Source organism: Dipteris shenzhenensis, chromosome 8 (genome assembly GCF_047967505.1).
Source record: "Dipteris shenzhenensis isolate YYH24624 ecotype China chromosome 8, Dip_SZ_1.0, whole genome shotgun sequence".
NCBI classification, from domain to species: Eukaryota; Viridiplantae; Streptophyta; class Polypodiopsida; order Gleicheniales; family Dipteridaceae; genus Dipteris; species Dipteris shenzhenensis.
In genome coordinates, this window is record NC_141603.1 from 35223786 (window position 1) to 35244842 (window position 21057).

Below are 21057 nucleotides of genomic sequence, written 5' to 3' on the forward strand. Positions count from 1 at the left end.
TTCATGCGTACTTCTCTTAAATCTGTTTCTTACAATATACAAATCCTTTGCAACCCGAATAAATGGAGGCTCCTTCGGCACTATGTAAATACAACTCATCCAGATGTGTGTTTGCAAGAGCATAATCAGCATTCTTTTGCTGGCCAACATGAGTTTTTTTCAAGATATGATATATTCTATGCAGGCTCTCATCAATTCTCTGGGGTGTGCATTTTAGCCAGACATGATTTGTAGCCCTGTGTCACATATAATGATATTTGTGGCAAATGGATGATTATCCAATGCATGGTCAATGGAGAAATTTTTTTAATTGGTTCCTTATATGCCTCTCAAACTTCATCTTGTAGAGCTGAAATGTGGAATTCCATAAAGCAATATCCTTGGTCCACTAATGCTATACTTTGTGATGATTTCAATAATTCTCCTCATTGAAAGGACAATACTCATATGCTGCCCTATGAAATTCAGCAATGGGAAGATTTGATTCCATCACTTTATGCTGCAGATTTATGGATAGCAACTCACCCTTCACTTTTGGGCTTTACATATCATCATAATGCTTTTATAGAGTATTGGGCCAGGCTTGACAGACTGTATCTTATTCATACTCAGCAATATGAGGATTATACATGTCAAATGTGAACTGACTATTCTCAACGATTGTCTGATCTCACTCCTCTTTGGCTGCACTTTTCATTTGGTATGCCTCTGGATGATATGCAGCTCTCTCCAGTCAAACACTTGCATCTCAATTAATTATATCTTTCTCATGAAAAATTTTAAACAAATGATTCGAATGGGTTGTAGGCCTTTGTTATCACATTGGGAGGACATTGACTTTGCTTGGAACTCTTTTCTACATCACATTCAAAATGTCAGTAAGGATTATGGAAGGTGGTACATGACAGAAACCAGGCATCAAATTCAATGGGCGAAATCACAAAAGCAGTCCTTGGTACAGATCAACCATCAAAGGTCTCTTTCCTCTTCTAAACAAGGTTCATTGTCTTGTGCTTCTTCCATCATTGATGCTAATGATTAACGCAAGCTTTTCAAATAGCAGACAAGGGCTAGAGTTAAGCCTTTACCAGATAAGTGATGTTCATCAAAATCTTTTTTTTAATATTTGCATGTACATAGACAAATTCAATCTATCATGAGAGTGAAAAAACCAGATGGTACTTGGACCCAGACTTTATCTCTACTTGAAAAACAATGTCTGGATCATTTTCAACTTCTCTTTTCTTAGCCATCTTCTTCTACTCCTCAGGTTGAATTGGCTCAAAGCAAATTTCTTGATCTTCTCTCTCCTATTGTTTCTTTGCAAAAAGCTTCATTGCTGGAAATGTATTTTTCAGATATTGAATTGGATGATGCTCTCAAGCATTTGGGTGAAACATAAATCCCCTGCCTGGAATGGTTTGACAGTTGAATTTTTTGTTGCCTTCTAGGCTGAATTGAAAGGTCCAATCTTGCAGCTCATTAATGTAGCCTGGCAGCATCAACATCTTCCTTCTGCTTTTGGAAGCATGCTCTGGTCAAGCTTGAGCCCAAAAAACCCCTCTGTGGGATTTTGCTTTGCTATATGTTGTTGCTTCTCATCCTTTGCTTCTTTACATGGATCATCTGGTTGATACTAGACAACTTGTGGGGTTACAGATTCTTGGCTCACGGCCTTTTATTACACAAGCTTATGCAGATTATTCTTTCTTCATGCTAAAGAATTGTCTTGTGAAGCTTTGCTTATTGATGGATACCCTTTCTAATTTTGGTTTGGCGACTACTCTAAATATTAATTTTCAGAAATCAAAACTCTTGCTCTTAAGCTATCATGTGATTTGTAGAAAAGCCAAATGGAAGATGACGGTTGAGAAAGTAATTGACATGCTCTTCTTTGGTCAGGTCAAATTTTTCCTCCTGAGCACATAGTAAGGCATTTGGGTTATCCAATTGGCTGGAAAATCAGCAACAACAACAAATGTCTTAGGTATTCAAGAAAATTCAAGACAAATTAGTATATTGGAAGATCTCTACTTGGCCTTTGCATGGGACGTACTTTACTCTCCAAACACACGTGGAGGTTTGAATATTCTTAACATCAAATTTCATGTGTTAACAAGAAAGGTCACTATCCCCAATATTTTTTTTCAAAAAGAGCAACCATGGTCTATTATGTTGGCAATTAAGTGTGGCCAAATGCGCACAAATGCTTATGGACATTGGCTCACTGATCCAAGTTTCAAGCCAAAATACATGGCTGTCTATTTTCTAGTGCCTTGATTCAGGATTGAAAGCAAGTGCTCTCTCACATCAAATGGTCTCCCTATTCTTCTTCTATAGCTTATCTCATCGACTGGAAAGCCTTCATTGGAGTACTATTTTTTACTCTCCTGCTATACAACCAATCAATCTCATGAAGTTGGCCATTCGGTTCATTGATGATGTGGTGGATATTTAGGAGCATATTCTCTCTTTTCCAATAGCTTATCAACAATACAATCTTGGAATGCATCATAGACCCATATGGAAAGTTATTGCAGATCTCTTACTTCCTTTTGTTCCAATTCCGCCATTGGCAGTAAGAGACACGCTTCAAGATTGGCACCTTCAATCTTCAAGTCCAAGCTTATCCTCTTAACCTTCGCATTTACTGACTTCCATAACAAGCTTAAAGATTGATTTTACCTCCTCCATGGATGGCTCATCACGCCAATTCTCTTTGGCATCTAAATAAGCCTATCTTGGAAAAGAAAACTTGAAATTGATACAGAAGCTAAGAATGCCATTAAAGCAGAGACTCTTTTTCTAAAGATGCATTATTGGTATTTTTCCAGTGGCACTGAAATTGACTTAAAAAGAATTACCTCATCTCTTTGTCCAAGATGTCATTATACTCCTAAGAGTATTCAACACTTATTGTGCTTGTCCATACTTCAAGGACCTTCTAGACAAGATCACCGATTTTTTTCTCTCAGATTTCCAACGCATAGGTTCTCGAGGTTTTTCTGGATTTTTTACATATTACCAACTCCTTTATCCCAGTACTCTTTTTTTTTCCATTGGATCAGATACTGGGCGTCATGGACCCTCTGGCTTCAACGAAATCATGCATTTCTCGCTTCATCTTTTCAACATCCTTTTGAGTTTTTTCGAGCCTCATTGTGACAATCCTTATACGATGCCTTGCATGAGGAGGACTTAGATGTCTCTTGCATTGAGATTTTCTTTCACTATTTCTGATGGATAGAACATTGGCTCTTTCCTGGAGCCCTACCCTGTTATAAAATGACTTTCATAATATAATGTTCATAGTTTCACCCAAAGTTATAGACTAGCACATCTATAGAGGAGACTAAACTCCACCAAGCCAAGTAAGCCACTTCCATATCACCAAATTAGTTTCCAACGACGGCGGCCTCACTCCCAACAGATTTACAAATTACACATTCGCACATCTGACATCAATTCAATACTCTTAACATTTGGTAGTTTAGCATGTCAATTTGACACTTGGCGATGATCTTCCTTGGATTTAGGATTGTTGCATTCAACTTACATGCTTAGATACCACCCATGTACAAGCATATTTGTTGACTATTTTCAAGCATTGGTTTCTACACATCAACCTTGTACAACCTCTTAAAAAAAAGTGTCTCTGTGTGTGTATAATTTCACTAAAAAATGTGTGCGCGCGCAATTTTTTCATTTTTATGTGGCTCCGAACGAGGAGGAATCCTAAGTTTTGGGTTAGCCTATGTGTCAATACCTATCTCCCCTTTCTATTTTTCCAAGGGGGAAATACACTTTTTCTAATCATAGAACTTTATGATGCTTAAATATAAACCTTCATTTCTATCAATGGGAAAAAAAGCCGAATGAAAGTGCAGCCCACAAAAAATCTATAGCGTTTTAAGTAATCAAAATCAGGAATGGATCTAAAGGTACACGGCATTTTAGAAGGAAAAGGCGATTAAAGAGAAGGAGATCAGATGAAGCCAACTCGTCAAGGGTTAGCAAGTTATTGACATGCATATGGGTATGGCATTTTTATCTTTAAAACGGAGCATCTGTAAGCGGTCCAGATATAGATGTGGGTCCTACCAAACTTGTCGTGAAGGAGACTGTAAGGTATTTTGTAAGGACAATCGTATATACCATATCGTTAAGTCAAGACTCCTTCAAGCAGTCAAATATGGATGTAACGTCTTACAGCTACCTGGCAGCAAGTGTCACACCATCTTTTAAAATGGACGTTTGAATAAACAGCAAGGCTCTAAAGGCAAAAATGCCGGTCTCCCTCCTCTAGATGGGGTATTTCTCTGAAGTTTGACATCTGGTGAAAACAACAGTGGGACCAGGACTACTCTTCACGATATAATGGGGCTGAGGCCACAGTTGTTCTACCGAGTCTTTCATTCTAGTCAAGTGGTCAGCACAATTACCAAAAGTTGCCCACTGCTGCCATTACTAAAAAGATAAATTGCCCATACCGAATGCGATGGAAAATCTATCCCACCAAATTCATGAATTCTAAAATATCCACAGCCAGCCAAAAAGAATGACTTGAACCAGAAACACCTGCAAACCCAAGATTCCTAGCGATGCAATCACCAAAAAAGATAGCTATTCACCAGAACTATTCAATCCTTGGTTTCAAAATACACAACCTAGAATAAAAGTGATTATACTTGAATCAAAACGTTTAAAAGAAAAGAGCACCTGTCAATGTAATAGACATCACCTCAATAGTAACAATTTGTTGTGTGTGCTCCGATCTGCAATACGGCAGATATTTAGGATGATTGAATTTGGAAACCACGTCTTCAAAGGGTGTTTCTTGTTTCGTAGGATCCAGCAAATGATGCAAGAAACCACCACCTATAGATCAAAGTCAATTTGCTAAGATTGACATCACGTGGCTAACAGAGCCGTTGAAACTATTCATCCATTCTGAATCATCTTAAGCCGCTTCTTTGCTACACTCAACTCCAAAAAAAAAGGCTCCAACAATGATTAAGTAAATATAGTGCCACAGGGAGGCTATAGACAAGAGAAGATGCCATAGGGAGGCTATAGACAAGAGAAGAACCACAATTGAGATTCAATAATAATCTTCATCCATGATAGCTGCTAATTGATTCAATGATGACACCCAAGATATGCTGTCATGTAAGGACCACACCCCACCAAAAATCACTTGCTTTTCTTGCTCTCTTTTGGCCTATCAACCAATGTGCCAGATTGATATGATTGGTGAGCCCTCCCAGCTGCTGTTCTGTCAATTCCATCTCCGTCTACCACATTACTGTCTATTAATTTCCCTTCAATGGCAGCAACCCGTTCACCTTCAGAAATACTTTGCTTGTCCTCTTCCTTCTTGGCCTCCCCACCAAAACCAAATTCATTAATTCGGCTCTTGTCAACAGGATAAACCCAACGTTGATACAAGTATATCAGAAAGATGACATCTGATACAGGCATAGAAAGAATCACAACGTATTAACAATTTTTCCATGCCCAGGGTCCAGCATTGACAGATAATAGCGAATTTCTTCCAAAGTATCTTTCAAATATGAAGCAATATATGCTTTACCACATCCACATCAAGCTCTCTCCCTCTCTCTATCACACACACAGACCACCGTGCCCACATCCACATCAAGCTCTCTCCCTCTCTCTCACAAACACAGACCACCGTGCCCATGGTGCGCAACGCATCATGTGTGCGTGAGTGTGCTGTGTGAGAGGTGATTCACAAGCAAATAACATGAGAAATTAGTTCCAAAGGTAGATAACCAATGGGCCCTATCAATCTGATCAACAATTAGAGGCACAGAAACACACGTGTGTGCATACAATCAAATCCACATATTTTAAAACTGATAAAATTGTCATACCATCACGGAAAACAGATAAGCGATGAAGTGTTGGCATCTTGATCACAAAAGCAAACAAATCATCAATGATTGTGTTCAGAAACTTATAGGTCATTTGCCTCCATGGTAGATGCGCAACTGACTTCAGTTTATAATTTATGAAGAGCTGTGGACACATCATAATAAAGCCTGCAATGACATTTTACATATCATAACCAATACTCAAAGCTTAACCAAATCTGAGCTTCTCAACAATGCAATCAAGATCACATTTTTAAACAACGTACCAAAAGTGTACACACAACTTGTACATGAGGATAATATCCATGAATACCAGCTCTTGTGGCGCTCGTACATGAGAGAATAAATGGAAAAACCTATCACCAAGAGAAACAGAAGGTATGAAAGATACTTCATTGCCAGATCATCATACTCCTTGGTCTTATTGCCTGCATAAGACTCACGATCCCTAAATCTGAGAAGAGGAAAACCCCTGCTTCGATCAATCTGCAACAGTATTCAGATCATATACCACATTAATACTGTCTCTCTGTCTCTCTGTCTCTCTGTCTCTCTGTCTCTCTCTCTCTCTCGCCATCAAGGAGCTTGAAAAAATCAGAAATGCAAAAAAGGAGGGGAAGAGTGCTTATATGAAGGATGGGAAAGCTATCATCACAGAAAAGGGTAGAGGAGCAGAGACAAACAAATAGAAACTCAAGACCCTCATGACCAAAATATAGACCATGTCAGGATGAACTTTGGACAAGGCCACACACTAGAAGAGGAAATTTGAGAACCTGATATACTCTTAGTCCTAGAAACATGGGAAAACAAAGGGAATGAAGCTCCAGAAATGCAAGGATTTCTAAAGACATAAATATGGAAAACTAAGAGATACATAGAAGGAAGAGGTTTTGGGGGGATTGCAAAGGAGGAAGAGGTTTTCTAAAGACATCAATATGGAACACTAAGAGATACATAGTTACACGACCCCAGCACTCCTGAAACCTCTGATATGCAAACAAACACAAGAACACACCAAACGTGAGGAATCTGAGCAGGCTGCTCACCACCCAACTATGACATCTATGGGATGCGATCCCGAATCAGAAGATGTCCCCTCCGAGCCACGAGCTGGCACGAACTCCCAACCAGATCCTAACAGCCTGGTGTCCCATACCACCAGGTGGCACCTAGAGCTCAAAAACAAGTGTCCAAAAGTTACTTGTAAAGTCCTTGTCACTAACTATGTCAGAGGGTGAACCATACAGCTTAAACAAGTGGTCCAAAACTCGTGAGCCAGCTGAACAGCTGAAATAGTTGTTCTAGTAGGTAAGAATCTAGCCATTTTTGTCAGACGGTCGACTATGACCCAAATGGAGTCATGACCCTTGCGCGTTCAAGGCAAACCAGTAATAAAATCCATGGAAATACTTTCCCATTTATTACGTGGAATTTGCAATGGCTGTAATAAACCCGCGCTTCTAAGGCGTTCTGCCTTAGTAACCTGACAAACCCGAAAACCTACCACATAGTTTTCAATAAATGCACGCATCTTAGGCCAATAAAAGGTATGCTTCACAAGAGACAGAGTCCGATGTATACCTGGATGTCCAGCACTAGGAGCATCATGACACTCCTAGAGAATCTTGGATCGAAGTTCCAGAACATCTAGCACACAAATCTTTCCATTCCGGAATAGCAAACCGTTCCTAATCATCCACTGACCTCCCGCCGCCTATACCGTAGGTGGCACAATCCCTGAGTCATGGTCAACCATGGAGCTCCCATCCTGGACATTCTGCCAATAAGAACTGAAATGACTATAAGTTGCGCAAAGCCCTCTCAAGGATTGAAATAGGTTTGAGGATATTTTCGTAAATGACATAGCATTTACAAACTTGACTCGACTTAAGGCATCCACCACACTATTCAACGAACCCTTGCGATAACGTATTTCAAAATCAAAATCTTGCATTAATTCTGCCCATCTAGCTTTCCGTCCCCTCAAGTCAGACCCATCACACACATACTTGATTGACTGATGATCGGTCAATACAAAAAACTTCAAACCATACAAGTAGTGTCTCCAAACCTTAAGGGCATACACTACTGCATAGAGTTCTTTTTCTAATGTAGGCCAACGATATTGGGTGTCGTCTAGCTTCTTACTCTCAAAAGCTACAGGTCTGCCCTCTTGAAATAGAGCTGCCCCAATCGCAAAATCACTCGCATCGGCCTCTAAAACATAAGGCCGAGTAGGATCGGGTAATGCAAGAACGGGTGCTTCCTTGATAGTTAACTTCAAGGTTTCAAAAGCCTTGTTCAATGCGTCATTCCAAGAGATCGGTTGCGTAGACCTGCGTCCACGACCTTTCAATATGTTAGTCAGGGGTGCCGTGATGTGTGAATAATCACGCACAGACTTCCGTAGAAATACCGTAAATCCTAGGAAAGAACAAAGTTGTTTCACAGTCTGGACTCTGAGGTATAGGCCATTCTAAAACCTTCTGGATACGATCCAGATCAATGCTAATACCTTCAAAAGAAATCTTGTGTCCTAAGTAAATGATCTCCTTCATAAAGAAGTCACATTTACTCATCTTGGCATAGAGCTTATGCTGTCTTAGAATAACTAAGACAATCCGGAGGTGTCCTATGTGATCCTCTAGCATTCGACTATATACCAAGATGTCATCTAAGAACACTACAACAAATTTGCCCAGAAATACAAGAAACTTGTAGTGGCCATACATGGTTCGGAATGCGGTTCTATCTATGTATTTAGCATAGATACAGATTTGGTGTGGTAGCACGCAAGCCATCGGATCATGTAGTCATCTATGATGATGGCATGGCAGACCATGCATTTTGGACCCTATCACTACAAGGCATAGGCCCTTTTCTGACAAAAATACCGACGCTTTTTACATTAAATTTTTTTTTTTCACGGGCACAAACATCGCTAAAAGCGTCGAAAAAGAACCGTCGCTATATAGTGACGCTGTTAAACATCGCTATATAGCAACACTGATAATCGTCGCTATATAGCGACACTGGTAAATGTTGCTATATAGCGACGATTAACAGAAGTAAAAAAAAAGCATTAGTGGGGCTAAACAAGGCCATAGCAAGCCCTGTTTTTCCCCACTAATGCTTTTTTTTTTAATTACAAAAAAAAGATTTTTATTACAAAATTTCCCTTGCGAAAAGGGTGATACAAAATCGCTCAAATGAAATGATCGAGCAACAAAAGGATATACATGTCGAACATATAAAACATGATTGTTTGTTACAAAATTACCCTTTTGAAAAGGGTGATACAAATTTGCTCAAACGAGCGGATATACAAAATGACATACATGGCGAAGTATATGCAAGTTCGCAAATCAATCATAGTAAAATACTTCGCTCTGGCCAAATGGTCTATTAGATCATCGAAACGAGATAGAGGGTATCGATTCTTAATTGTCACTTTATTCAATCGTTTATAATCTATACACATTCTCCATGTAGAATCTTTCTTCTTTCTTAAGAGGACAGGTGCTCCCCAAGGTGATTTACTTGGGCGAATATAGCCCATATTCAAATAATCCTATAACTGTGAAGCTAACTCATCCTCCTCAAGATGGCTCATCCTATAAGGTGGAACACTAATAGGTTGAGCCCCGGGTACTAAATCTATGCGATGATCTACTGCCCGTTCTGGGGGTAAACCTTCCGACAGTTGAGCAGGGAATACATCCATGAAATCATCTAACAACGTTCTCAATTCGCGGTGTTCAAACACACTTAAATCATTCTTGTTATTAACAAAGACAACAAATGAAGAAAGCGAAATCAAAACACAATGATAGACATCATAATGAGAAGTGTTTAATATATTTCAAAGCTGCATCGCAGATACAATAGGTCCCTGAGAAGAGGGAATATTATCACACTGAATACAAAATTGGGTGTCCTTATCCAAAAAAGAAAGAATATGATCCTTTCATCCAATCCAAATATCATGGGTTTTAAACCACTCTATCCGATTAACAAGTCCACATGCTCCAAGTGCATGACATAGCACGTAAGAGCCCCTGTGTATTCTTGAATCCGGATAGAAAGCGCTTCAATCTTGCGATCCCAAAACTGCTTCCCAACTGAAAGCTGCACCTCATAGGTGTGATCGCTAGGTATCGTGGACAACCCCATCTTCTGCACAAGTTTGTAATTAACAAAGTTGTGAGAGCTGCCCGGGTCAAAGAGAATGTGAACTCTTTGGTCCCTAACTTCTCCATAAACTCGAAAAAGGCTATGGGAGTCAAATAACGAAATATTAAAAGTGCAATTATAAGAAAGTGGGCAGGTAATGACATTTACAAAAATACCTATCATCGAAACTTGATTAGCTCCCTTAGCTTTGGTACTCGGACCCGCCTGGAGCTTTGGTCCCGACGCTTGCTTCTGGTTCTTGCGCTTAGGACAATCATTCTTAGTGTGGCCCCGCTCCTCGCAGAAGAAGCAACGTCCTTCCTTCTTTAGCTTCAAGGTACGAAGGAAACGGGCACGACCATTCTTCGCCTGAGTCAAATGTTTCTTGGAGGCGTTGTCTATAGACTTCGTCTCCCCGGTACCAGTGGTAGACTGGAAGAACTTCCGCTTGTTCTTTCCACCCGTGTTGGCAACTGTGGTTCCCTTTGCACCGGCCATGGTATCATCATAAATACGTGCGTAATTCATGGCCTCTTGCAACGTGGTACACTTATTCTTGATCTGTAACTTGTACGAGTCAGGCAAACAAATTCAGCTTGGACATATTGAGGGCTTTAAGCATGCCTACGATATCGTAATCTTCCTCCTCCTTCAGAAACTCTTTCCTGAAGATCCCTTTCAATTCGTTCCATGTTGCAGGCTTGGGTTGGAGTTCCTTCCACCACAATAAAGCCTTTCCTGACATAAACCCGACTGCAAGCTGTATTTTCTTGTCATCTGGATAAGGGTGAAACTAGAAGTGTACTTGCCACTTGTGTAACCAAGTGTCAACAACCTCCTTGGTACGAGACTTCTGGTCTCCGGGAAAAGGATCTGGAGTGATGTTCGGACCTAACACTGAAGCCATGGCATCCACATGCGTGAGTGCCTGCACAGTGCTAGTCAAAAGTGTGAGTGTAGTCTGAACCCCTTAGAGTTGCTATGTCAACCTCGTTTGATTCGTGTTAACCTCCTCAAACTTTCCATCAAGAGCAGTGGTGAATTCATTGAAGGCTTTCTTCGTAATCAGATCATCATAGAGACCCTGGTCATCCTCCGCATGGTAGTTCAAATCCTGGTCTCCCATCACAAGCTCAGGGTCTACAGAATCAGCCATGACTGAAATCTGATCTGAAAAGAAGACAAGCTAGAGAAGAGAAACAAGCAGGTGGCCTCGGAGCTAGGAGGTAGAAATGAAGTGGAAGCTGGCCAAGAAGGAGGCGATGGAAGAAGGGAAAGCTGGTCGATGAAGAAGGTAAGCTGGCTGAGCTGAGATGACAATTCAGCTCACATTCTGAAACCTGAGACTCCGCTCCCGGCTGTCCGTACGAAGGACTGTAGCAGGCCGTACAAGTATTCTAGCTCCCGGGCGTGAAGGTGTAGAGGGGCTGGAATTCTACGCAATCTACACGCTATGGGTGAAGGCAATTTGGCCGAACTTATAGCGGGAGAGCAGGCTTTCAGTAAAGCCCTGCTTTTCCAAAAGCTCACCCTCCAAAAAACAGAGGGGTCGTGCTTTTTTAAGCCCTTAGGCCCCCCCGAAAAGCAGCTGACCCAAATTGCGATCTATCCCTATCCTGTTGCGCACCTTCCTACGCTCCCCTTCTATCTGCCATCGCAACCCCTGAGCAGCCAGCCGACATGCGGGATCCCTTTGGGTTCGCCCCAACTTTATGCTCTCTCCTGACTCCCTTCTGACGCCTCTACCTGGACCCCACTACTTCCTCCTAACTACACCTCTTCCCCTCTCTCTCAACCTGTCACTTCTTGCAGCGAAATCACCCTGCACTCTCTCTCTCTCCTTCCTTCTTTCCCTAAATCTTAACCACTTCCCAAAACCCGATGAACCAAACAAACACTTGCAGGGTTTGAGCACGAATTTCGAAATTTGGACATACATGGAGAAAAAATCGTCCAAAATTCTCGCAACAGAAGTTCCTACCTCAGGAGTTGGCTTTGATACCAACTGACACGTCCCAGCACTCCTAAAACCTCTGATCTGCAAGCAGACACAAGAACATACACAATGTGAGAAAACTGAGCAGGCTGCTCACCCCTCAACCATGACATCTACGGGATGTGATCCCAAATCAGGAGATGTCCCCTCCGAGCCACGACCTGAGCTACTGGCACGAACTCCCAACCAAATCCTAACCAGCCTGGTGTCCCATACCACCAGGTGGCGCTGTGAAGCCTGGGATCTGCTGCTGGGCCTTGGGCTACGCTAAGATGCAGGCGCGCGTCCGCGACTCAATCCAGGATCAAACCTAACACCTAGGAACGAAACTTGCTCCCATCGGCTCCCTGAGAATTGAACCTCTGGGCTCCTTATATAGACTCGGGCCCCAAGCGCCAAAAATAGCGAAGATCTCTTACCGGTTCGTACCCTTGCCACTCAACCCGAGAATCAAGCCTGCCTAGCTCTAAGCCTTCCCAGGCTACCTGAGCTAGTCTTGTGTACCCAATACACGTCAGATACCAATCCGTGCACATGACACTTGGGCTACGCTATGATGCAGGCGCGCGTCCACGACTCAATCCAGGATCAGACCTAGCACCTAGGAACGGGACTTGCTCCCATTGACTTCCTGAGAACTGAACCTCTGGGCCCCTTATATAGACTTGGGCCCCAAGCGCCAAAAATAGCGAAGACCTCTAACTAGTTCGCACCCGAGAATCAAGCCTGCCTAGCCGCAAGCCTCCCCGGGCTACCCGAGCTAGTCTTGAGTACCCAGTACACGTCAGATACCAATCCGTGCACATGACATACTTTCCTAGGTGGCACAATCCCCGAGTCCTGGTCAACCATGGAGCTCCCATCCTGAACTTTCTGCCAATAAGAACTGAAATGACTATCAGTTGCGCAAAGCCCCCTGAAGGATTAAAATAGGTCTGAGGATATTTCCGTAAATGACATAGCATTTACAAACTTGACTCGACTTAAGGCATCTACCACACTATTCATCGAACCCTTTCGATAATGTATTTCAAAATCAAAATCTTGCATTAACTCTACCCATCTAGCCTTTCTTCCCCTCAATTTGAACCCGTCATACACATACTTGATTGACTGATGATCTATCAATACGAGAAACTTCGAACCATACAAGTAGTGTCTCCAAACCTTCAGAGTATACACAACTGCATAGAGTTCTTTTTCTAGTGTGTGCCAACGATATTGGGTATCATTTAGCTTCTCACTCTCAAAAGCTATAGATCTGCCCTCTTAGAATAAAGCTGTCCCAATCGCAAAATCACTCGCATCGGCCTCTTAAACATAAGGCCGGGTAGGATCGAGTAATGTAAGAACGGGTGCTTCCTTAATAGTCATCTTCAAGGTTTCAAAAGCCTTGTTCAATGCATCATTCCAAGAGATCAGCTGGGTAGACCTGCGTCCACGACCTTTCAATATGTTGGTTAGGGGTGCTATGATGTTTGAATAATCACGCATAGACTTCCGTAGAAAAATTGTGAATCCTAGGAAATAACGAAGTTGTTTCACAATCTGAGGGATAGGCCAATCTAAAACCTTTTGAATACGATCTAGATTAATGCTAATACTTTCATAAGAAATCTTGTGTCCTAAGTAAATAATCTCCTTCATAAAGAAGTCACATTTACTCATCTTGGCATAGAGCTTATGCTGTCTTAGTATAACTAAGACGATCCGAAGGTGTTCGATGTGATCCCCTAGCGTTCAGCTATATACCAAGATGTCATCTAAGAACACGACAATGAATTTACCCAGAAAATCTCAGAATAAATCATACATCATTTGCTGGAAGGTAGCAGGAGCATTGGTCAAACCAAAAGATAACACGAGAAACTCGTAGTGGCCATACCTAGATTAGAATGCAGTTCTATCTATGTGTTTAGCATAGATACGGATTCGGTGATAACCCGTACGCAAATCAATCTTAGTGAAATACTTCACTCCGGCCAAATGGTTTATCAAATCATTGGAACGAGAAAGAGGATATCAATTCTTAATTGTCACTTTATTCAATCGTTTAACATCTATACACATTCTTCACGAACTATCTTTCTTCTTTCTTAAGAGGACAGGTGCTCCCCAAGGCGATTTACTTGGGCGAATGTAGCCCATATTCAGATAATCTTGTAGCTCTGAAGTTAATTCATCCTCCTCAAGCTGGCTCATCCTATAAGGTGGAATAGCCCCAAGGACTAAATCTATGCGATGGTCTACTGCCCGTTCTGGAGGTAACCCTTCCAGTAGTTGAGCAAGGAATACATCCATGAAATCATCTAACAACGTTCTCAATTCACGGTGTTCAAACATGCTTAAATCATTTTTGTTATTAACAGCAACAACAAATGAAGAAAGCGGAATCAAATCACACTAATACACATCATAATGAGAAGTGTTTATTATATTCCGAAGCTGCATCGTAGATACGATAGGTCCCTGAGAAGAGGCAATATTATCACACTGAATACAAAGTTGGGTGTCCTTATCTAAAAAGAAGAGTGTATGCTCTTTCCATCCAATCCGAATATCGTGGGTTTTAAACCACTCTATTCCGATCACATGTTCCAAGTACATGACATAGCACGTAAGAGCAGCTGTGTAGTCTTGAATCCGGATAGAAAGTGCTTCAATCTTACGATCCCAAAACTGCTTTGCAGGTGGAAGCTGTATCTCGTAGGTGTGATCGCTAGGTATCGTGGATAGCCCAGTTTGTAATTAACAAAATTGTAAGAGCTGCCCAAGTCAAAGAGAATGTGAACTCTTTGGTCCCTTACTTCTTCATAAACTTGGAAAAGATCACGAGGGCCAAATAACGAATTATTAAAAGTACAATTACAAGAAAGTGAGCAGGTAATGACATTTACAGAAATACTTGTCATTGAGGCTTGGTTAGCTCCCTTAGCTTTGGTTCCACATAGAGCTTCGGTCCCGATGCTTGCATCTAGTTTTTGCGCTTAGGACAATCCTTCTCAGTGTGGCCCCGCTCCTCGGATATGAAGCAACGTCCTTCTTTCTTTGACTTCAATGTGCCTAGGAAACGAGTACGACCATTCTTCGTATGAGTCAAGTTCTTCTTGGAGGCGTTGTCGATAGACTTCGACTCCCCGGTACCAGTGGTAGATAGGAAGAACTTCCTCTTGTTCTTCCCACTTGTGACGGCAACGGTGGTTCCCTTTGCGCGGGCCATGGTATCATCATAGATGCGCGCATAGTTCATGGCCTCTTGCAAAGTGGTACAATTGTTCTTCTTAATCTGAAGCTTGTACGAGTCAAGCAAACCATCCACAAAGAAACCTAACATGGTAGCTGAATCCATCTTTGTCACTCGGCTCTGCAAATCACAAAACCTCTGAAGATAAACCTCAAAACTCAAATTCAGCTTGGACATATCGAGGGCCTTGAGCTTGCCTACAATATCGTTATCTTCCTCCTCCTTCAGAAACTCTTTCCTGAAGACCTCTTCGAATTCTACCCATGTTACAGGCTTGGATTAAAGTTCCTTCCACCACAATAAAGCCTTTCCTAACATATACCTTGCTGCAAACTGTATCTTCTTGTCATCTGGATAAGGGTGAAACTGGAAGTGTACTTGCCACTTGTGCAACCAAGTGTCAACCACCTCCTTGGTACAAGACTTCTAATCTCCGAAAAAAGGATTTGGAGTCATATTCGGACCTAACACTAAAGCCAAAGCATCCACATGCGTGAGCGCTTGAACAGTGCTAGTCAAAAGTGAGAGTGAAGTCTAAATCCCTTGGAGTCACTGTGTCAACCCCGTTTGATTCGTATTAACTCACTCGAACATTTCATCGAGAGCAATGGTGGTGAATTCACTAAAGGCAAGCTTCGTAATCAAATCATCGTAGAGGCCCTAGTCATCGTCTACATGGTAGTTCATATCTCGATCACCCAGAGGGAGCCCAAGGTCTACCAAATCAGACATATCTGAAATCTGAGCTGATGAAGGAAGTAGACTCAGAGAAGAGAAGCAACAAGTGGGATCGGAGCTAGGAGACTAGAGCAGAGGAAAAGTTGGCCAGATAGGAGGTGACAAAAGAGAAGAGGTTGGCCGATGAAACGAGGTATGAAGTTGACGATCAGCCCGAGTCACTAAACCCGGATACACCTGCTCTTGGCTATGCTGTACGGATGTCTACTGCCGGCCATACAAAGTGATGAAATCCACAAGAAGGGCGTGGAGGAGTCTTCACGTGCACACAATCATGATCTAGGGCAGAGCTGCGGTTTCGCCAGGGTATAAAGTGGGGGGTCCAGCTTTTAGAAAGCTCAACTTTCTAAGAAAGCCCACCCTCCTAATCTTGGAGGAGTGGTGCTTTTTTTTAGCTTCCAGTCCCCCTGAAATAGCTCAACCTTGCCGCGACCGTGCTCTAGCCTATGGCGCACCCCTTTGCACTCTCTTGCATGGCGCCACCTGACCTCTGCGCAGCGCGGCCATACACAAGATCACTAGGGTTCCCCTCAGCCCATCGCTTGTCTAGCGGCTCCTCTCATGTCTCTCCTACAATCCTCTCCGCTCTCTCCAAGCTACACCTCTCACTCTCTCTCACCTAACCCCTCATATCAACATCGAATTCACCCACTCCCTCTTTCTCCTTCCTTCTTTCCCAAATCCAACACCATAACCCTCAACGATGAACCAACTGACACTTGTGGGGCATGAACAAGAATTTCGAAATTGAGGCATATTTGGAGAAAATTTCGTCCAAATTTCTCGCAACAAAGATTCCTACCTCAGGAGTTGGCTCTGATACCAACTGACACAACCCCAACACTCCTAAAACCTCTGATCTACAAACAAACACGAACACACCAAACGTGAGAAATCTGAGCAGGTTGCTCCCCTCCGAGCCACGAGCTGAGCTACTGGCACGAACTCCCGACCAAATCCTAACCAGCCTAGTGTCCCATACCACCAAGTGGCGCCTAGAGGCCTGGGATCTGTTGATGGGCCTTGGGCTACACTATGATGCAAGCGCGCGTCTGCGACTCAATCCAGGATCAGACCTAGCACCTGGGAACGAGACTTGCTCCCATCGCCTCCCTAAGAACTGAACCTCTAGGCCCCTTATATAGACTCGAGCCCCAAGCGCCAAAAATAGCGAAGACCTCTAACTGGTTCGTACCCTTGCCACTCAACCCGAGAATCAAGCATGCCTAGCCCTAAGCCTCCCCAGGCTACTCCAGCTAGTCTTGTGTACCTAGTACACGTTAGATACCAATCCATGCACATGACACATAGGAGGAAGAGGTTTTGGTAGGATAACATGCTAAGGTCATAAAGGAAGACCCATACAAGTAGTACATGTGGTAGAGATAAGGGCAAAGGAAAGACATATCCGATTGGCAGCGTGCTATTTTGCACCATGGTAATCACCCATCTACTAGCACAACAGACACATATTGCAAGAGGACCTTCTCATGCATCTAGGGGAGGATATAGCAAAGTTTTCCAAAGGCTACACAATATTTAGCAAGAACGGGCTTAATGCAAGGCATCATCAAGAGACCCTATACGGATGGAAGAGATAGAAGAAGAAAATGAGGAAAGGAGGGGATAGAAAAGGTCATCAAAGACACAAGGGGATATACATGCAACACTCCTCAAGGATCAGACTATTTGATAACAACCCTAGATGCACAACCTAATTTGGAATACCTCAAGATCAAGGGGGAGACCCTAGAGTCCAACCACAAAGCAATATCTGCGAGACTCAGAGAGAAAGTTTGCTGCAGAAAACCAGAGAAATACTGCACAGCGCAGGCTGAGAATGGATTATAAAGAAGCTCACACATGGTTCAACATCGGTGGCTATTATGTAGCTCTCACAAAGCTCCTGCGAGCTCGCTCCCCACCCGCCTCCCCCTCCGCTCCACTCACCCCCCGTTCCACTCCGCCCACCCGCCTCGACCCAACCCCCTACTCCACTGCCCACCCGCCTCGACCCACCCACTCCTCTCCGCCCACCCGCCTCGACCCACCGCGCCGCTCACCTCGCCTCTTCCCGAGGGCAAGGTGTCCATCCTGGCTCCGCACGATGGTCCTAGCTATTCCTTCACTATCTCCAGTGAAGGGAATGAGCAATGGACGAATGAAAATGTTTGGGAGACGATACGAGACCAGACCCAGGAGCAGGTGCAGGACTGGATTGGTAGCAGAGCAGCGGAGCTTCTTCAGCAGCAGTGGCAGGAAGGAGATGTTCGTCTGCGTTGGCGCCACAGCGCCAAACGTTTCCGACTCCTGGTCATTATTAGACCACCTCTGGAGTGGGCCTACACGAAAGGGCTTCGCCCCTGGAGGACTTCAAAGGTTGTAGGCTTCTACAGCATTTCCTTGGCAGAGGCGTCGAGCTGGTTAGAGAGCTTACCATCACGGGACGAAGGGCCTTTCCCCTCTGCTGAAGGTTTTAGAGGATGGGTCCGATGATCCGGCCTCTCCTTCGAAACCTTCACAGAAGCGCCTTCGTCTCCACACAGGACATCCTCCGACCACTTCGACTTCGACCACAAGCAGACAGCTGTTTGTGGCCCACCTTCCCTCCTCATGAGTTTACGCATTATCTCTTGGAACGTCAACAGGTTCCACTCATCAGGCACTCGTGGCCCCAGGAAGATGGTGCTCAGACAGGAGCTCCAGCCAACTTTGGTGGGAAAGATAGATGTGCTCCTACTACAGGAACACAAGCTTTCGGCTTCACAGACTAGTATTTGTGGGAAGGTCCTCACAGGACGCTCCCACACCTACTGGGAACCTTCGATTGGCGAGCAAGGGAGAAGCGGGGGCGTCTGTACCTCCATCAACGCTTCTCTAGTTCAGCATGTGTTTGGTTCTTGCACCTTGATCCCAGGACGTGCGCTTTGGGTGGGCTTGCATATTGAGGGATCCTGCATCGGCATCCTCAATATCTACACCCCGACTGATCTCAGACGTAGATCCGTTTTTTGGAGATCCTTGACAGACCTATTGCCAGAGATGGACTCTTGGATTGTAGGAGGGGACTTCAACAACCTTGAGACCTTAGAGGATCAGCAGGGAAGGGGCCCAAAGTTCCTCGGTATAGCTCAGGCAGAGCAGGCAGATTGGGACTCCTTCCTCTTTGCAGTCGGAGGTCGGGACAGTTGGAGGGAGCCTTCCTTTCGCAGATGGCCTGGGAGTCTGGACTTCTCTTGGGGTTACAGGAGGGAGGGAGGCAGACTCCTGGAGCGACTGGACCGTTTCTATGTCAATGATTGGGCGCTTGGCAGAGGAGGAGAGTCAGGAGTGGTTCCAGGGACGACACTTTCAGACCATGCCCCAGTCATCCTAGCCCTGGACTCGGCCTCTCAGTCCTCACCTCCACATTCATGCCGGATCCCAGATTCCATCTACACCAAAGCAGCGGTTCACAGCAGGATAGTGGACCTTTGGGAGCAGGAGTGGGACCCTACCAGGGATATGGCAGCACAGGTAGCTCAGGCACTTGATGAGTCTAGCCGCATTTGCTAGCAGGAGGCGGTTCAGACAACGGTGTTGGGCGCGGGAGAGGGATCTCAGACGTGACCTCGCCTTGATTCAGAGGATGCAGCAGTCTTCTCCAGGCTCTGAGGAGCTCAGACATCAGGAGTTTCGGGCCCGGGCCATGCTAGAGGAGATCACCCAGCGTCGCTCAGAGTTTTCATTTCATGCTTCCAAGTCCTTCTGGGCTAGGAAAGGCGAGAGGATGTGCAGGGAGTTCTTCAGGACTCATGGACAGAGGTCAGCAGGGGAACAGCTCCATTCTCTTAGGGCGCAGGATGGTAGTGTCAGGACAGATCCAGATGAGGTCCGGGACTTGGCGACAGACTTCTACAGATCCTTATTCCAGCAGGAGCCCCTAGGCCCTCGTGGTCTCATTTGCAGGGAGGTGTGGAGATCTACATCAAGACTCGTGCAGCCCAGCATGAGCGATACCCTTTTCGCACCTTTCACTGTTGCGGAGATGCAGGATGCGGTGAGTGCTATTGATGGGCAGAAATGCCCAGGTGAGGATGGCCTCTCTAGAGCTTTCTTCACCACCTTTTGGGAGCAGATCCACCGGCCCTTGCTCGCAACCTTCCAGCACATCTTCTCCAGTGGGCAGATGCCAGAGAGCCTTGCGACAGGCCTGATTTGCCTCATCCCCAAAGGGGGGGACCGCCAAGAGATCAGACAGTGGCGCCCAATCACCCTCCTCCCGACCTCCTACAAAATCCTCGCCAAGATGATCAGCAGTCGCATCCGCCCCCTGCTACACGACCTGATTCCTGACACCCAGACTGGTTTTGTCCAAGATCGCAGCATCTTGGACAACATCTTTACTTTCTCAGAGGTGACGGAATGGGTCCAGCACAATGGCCAGCACCTTGCCATACTCCTTCTCGACTTTGAGAAGGCGTACGATAGGGTAGACTGGTCCTTCTTGAAAGGTACACTCGCTCGGTTCGGTTTTCCGGACGAGTGGATTAGAGGAATTGCTAGCCTCTACAGATCGGCCTCCAGTCGGGTTATCATTAGCGGCAGGATGGGGGAGAGATTCACACTCGAGCGCTCGGTGTGTCAGGGCTGTCCATTAGCGCCTTACCTCGTCCTATTTTTTGCGGAGGCCATGACACTTCCTTCGAGCTCGCACCACTGGTCTTCGCGGGATGCGTCTCCCTATTCGAGAGGATGCCGAGCTGCTGGACTCCGAGTATGCAGACGACACAGCCCTATATGTGCAGGATGATGTCGAGTCACTGGAGCGAGTGAGACTGTCCCTAGAGATGTTTTACCTTGCGGCTAGAGCGAAAATCAACTGGCATAAGTCAGTTGGTTTTCTTACGGACCCGGGAGCCAGCTCACACTGGGGTATTTTCCTGGAGTTTCGCTGGATCCCCAGAGGACAGACGACACGTTACCTGGGATTCCAAGTAGGCCTGGACATCACACCGGCTCAGCAG

General features: G+C 44.5%; 1 protein-coding gene across 2 annotated transcripts in view; it reads right to left on the reverse strand.

Annotated features, from left to right (window-relative positions):
- Positions 1-4668: 4668 nt before the first annotated feature.
- LOC147899425 (uncharacterized) overlaps positions 4669-21057 on the reverse strand; it is a 41624-nt gene continuing 25235 nt past the window's right edge. Inside the window, exons 10-12 of one of the 2 annotated variants that reach the window (XM_087378043.1) lie at positions 6164-6383; positions 5898-6065; positions 4669-5468 (exon numbers count right to left, since the gene is read on the reverse strand). In XM_087378043.1, coding sequence (XP_087234169.1) covers positions 5194-5468; positions 5898-6065; positions 6164-6383 — 663 coding nt within the window. In that variant the 3' untranslated portion in view covers positions 4669-5193. Of the gene's footprint in view, positions 5469-5659; positions 5806-5840; positions 6066-6163; positions 6384-21057 lie in introns of those variants that run through there. The other variant, XM_087378044.1, reaches the window with a different exon arrangement.